Raw genomic sequence first — 2,907 nt, 5'->3', positions numbered from 1 at the left:
CTATATATGTATACTTATTAAAAAGTTGGCTTAAAGCTTAACATTCAGAAAACTAAGATCATGGCATCTGGTCCCATCACCTCATGGGAAATAGATGGGGAGACAGTGGAAACAGTGTCAGACTTTATTTTTGGGGGCTCCAAAATCACTGCAGATGGTGACTGCAGCCATGAAATTAAAAGACACTTACTCCTTGGAAGGAAAGTTATGACCAACCTAGATAGCATATTAAAAAGAAGAGACATTACTTTGCCAACAAAGGTCCATCTGGTCAAGGCTATGGTTTTTCCAGTGGTCATGTATGGATGTGCAAGTTGGACTGTGAAGAAAGTTGAGTGCCAAAAAATGGATGCTTTTGAACTGTGGTGTTGGAGAAGACTCTTGAGAGTCCCTTGGACTGCAAGGAGATCCAACCAGTCCATCCTAAAGGAGATCAGTCCTGGATGTTCACTGGACGGACTGATGCTGAAGCTGAAACTGCAATAATTTGGCCACCTCATGCAAAGAGTTGACTCATTGGAAAACACCGTGATGCTGGGAGGGATTGAGGGCAGGAGGAGAAGGGGACGACAGAGGATGAAATGGTTGGATGGCATCATTGACTCGATGGGCATGAGTTTGAATAAACTCCGGGAGTTGGTGATGGACAGGGAGGCCTGGCGTGCTGTGATTCACGGGGTCGCAAAGAGTCGGACACGACTGAGTGACTGAACTGAACTGATACTTATTTTATATAAACACATAAAGTGCTTCTTATTGAAATGGTCTAACATTCATATTAATACTACATGTCTCATCTTATTTCATCTATGGCACCACTCCCCCTACCTACCTCCTGGGTCAGGAAAATCCTCTGGAGAAGGGATAGGCTACCCACTCCAGTATTCTTGTTGGAGTGGGACTGAGGAGTCCAACCCCCGCCCCCCAGAACCGTGTGGGCCCTGCAGTTCCCTGCTCCATCCCTGATGCCAATCCTGGGATACTCCCAATAGGTTTGTTGAGATCCGCACTGCCTTCCTTTTTTCTGACTCTTGCGAACTCCAGGGAGGCCTGTGATTAAGGAGGCGGCCCTCAGGGGGAGGGGGCACCGGCAATTCCAAGAGTCAACCTGATCCCGTGGGATGACTGAACTGCCTGCCAAACAGGAGAGAATGGGCCTCCACTTCATCTGAGCCCACTTTCGGCTCTCGAACGCCCTAAGCAGGGTCCTTGGATGTAGTTGCCGACTTCAACCTTGGGAATCTGAAGACGAGGCTTCAACTGTAGTGATTGCACTCAGGTCAGCAAAGGGATGAGGCCCAGACTCTGCCAGTCGTCAGAGGGAGGATCCTGAAGAAACTGAAGACACCTGCCTTTTCCATCTGCCTTATGAGGCCCCAGGCCGACCAGAACAGGAGCCCGTGACACCTGGGAGTTCCCCTTAAAGAGGAAACCTGGTCCCACTGTCCTTCTGGCCACCTCCAATACCAGCCATCATGTCTCTAGGTCAGAAGAGTGAGTGCTGCAAGCTTGAGGAAGACCTTCAGGCCCCGAAAGAGGCACAGGGCCTAGACTGTGTGCAGGCTCCCATGGCTCAGAAGGAAGAGGCCACTTCCTGCCCCAAGTCTACCATCTCCTCTTCCCTCCCCCTGTTGATCCCTGGAACCACAGAGGAGGAACCTGCCACTGGGGCACTGACTGCTGTCCAGAGTTCTCAGGGAGCCTGCTTCTCACCCACTGCCACCTCAGCCACTCCACTGAGTCAACCTGATGAAAATTCCAGAAGCCAAGAGGAGGAGGAGCCCAGCACCTCCCAGTCTCCACCAGATCCTGAGTCCTTGCTCGGTGATGAGCTAAACAACAAGGTGGCTGAACTGGTGCCGTTCCTGTGTGTCAAATATGTAACAAAGGAACCCACCACAAAAGCAGAAATGCTGAAGAGTGTCATCAGAGAATACAAGGACAACTTCCCTGATATCTTCAGCAAAGTCTGTGAGTGCATGGAGGTGGTCTTTGGCCTTGAAGTGAAAGAAGTGGACCCCACGAGACACTCCTATGAGCTGGTCAAAACACTCAACCTCACCTACGATGGGATGCTGAGTAATGATGGGAGAATGCCCAAGACTGGCTTCCTGATACTTATCCTGGGTATGATCTTCATGGAGGGTAACTGTGTCCCTGAGGAGAAAATCTGGAAATTATTGAATACTATGGGGATGTATGCTGGGCAGGAGGATTTCATCTACGGGGAGCCCAGGAAACTCATCACCAAAGATTTGGTGGAGGAACAATATCTACAGTATCGACAGGTGCCTCACAGTGATCCTCCAGATTATGAATTCCTATGGGGTCCAAGGGCCTATGCTGAAACCAGTAAGATGAAAGTCCTGGAGTTTTTTGCCAAGATCAGTGGGACTGACCCCACTTCCTTCTTATTCTGGTATGAGGAAGCTTTGAGAGGTGAGAGAGCCCAGGCCAGAACTGTCTCTGGGGATGATACTACTGCCATGGCCAGTGAAAATTCCAGTGTCACGTCCATCCTGCCCTGAGTGAAGTCCAAGGCAGTTTCTTCAGTCTTCATCTGAAGACAACAGTCAGTGTTCCATGTAATGGAGGGCTAGGGTGGAACAGTCCATTAGCATTTTCATGTTTCTATTGTATATGGGTGATTTGGACATTGAACTTTTTTTATTACTTGTTTTTCCCCCAAATATTGTTTAATAAAGTTTAATTAGCTCCCTGGTGGGGGAGCTGGTAAAGAATCTGCCTGCTATGCTGGAGACCTGGGTTCGATCCCTGGGTTGGGAAGATCCCATGAAGAAGGGAAAGGTTACCCACTCCAGTACCCTGGCCTGGAGAATTCTGTGGACGGTATAGTCCATGGAGTTGCAAAGAGTCGGGCACGACTGAGTGACTTTCATTTTCACC

At 49.3% G+C, this 2,907-nt stretch overlaps 1 protein-coding gene across 1 annotated transcript; it reads left to right on the top strand.

The window, feature by feature from the left end:
• The first annotated feature begins 1,475 nt into the window (after nucleotides 1-1,475).
• LOC122673872 (melanoma-associated antigen 10-like) lies at nucleotides 1,476-2,528 on the top strand. The gene has a single exon (XM_043871793.1). The coding sequence runs from the start codon at nucleotides 1,476-1,478 to the stop codon at nucleotides 2,526-2,528; it is 1,053 nt and encodes a 350-aa protein (XP_043727728.1).
• Nucleotides 2,529-2,907: the final 379 nt, after the last annotated feature.

The sequence above is a fragment of the Cervus elaphus genome, chromosome 18 (genome assembly GCF_910594005.1).
Source record: "Cervus elaphus chromosome 18, mCerEla1.1, whole genome shotgun sequence".
NCBI lineage: Eukaryota > Metazoa > Chordata > Mammalia > Artiodactyla > Cervidae > Cervus > Cervus elaphus.
Note: the sequence above shows the minus strand (reverse complement) of the source record. Positions and strands in the feature narration are given on the sequence as shown.

What these genes read in the sequence shown, in the direction of transcription:
- LOC122673872 (XM_043871793.1), top strand. Translation starts at nt 1,476, where the DNA reads ATGTCTCTAGGTCAGAAGAGTGAGTGCTGCAAGCTTGAGGAAGACCTT.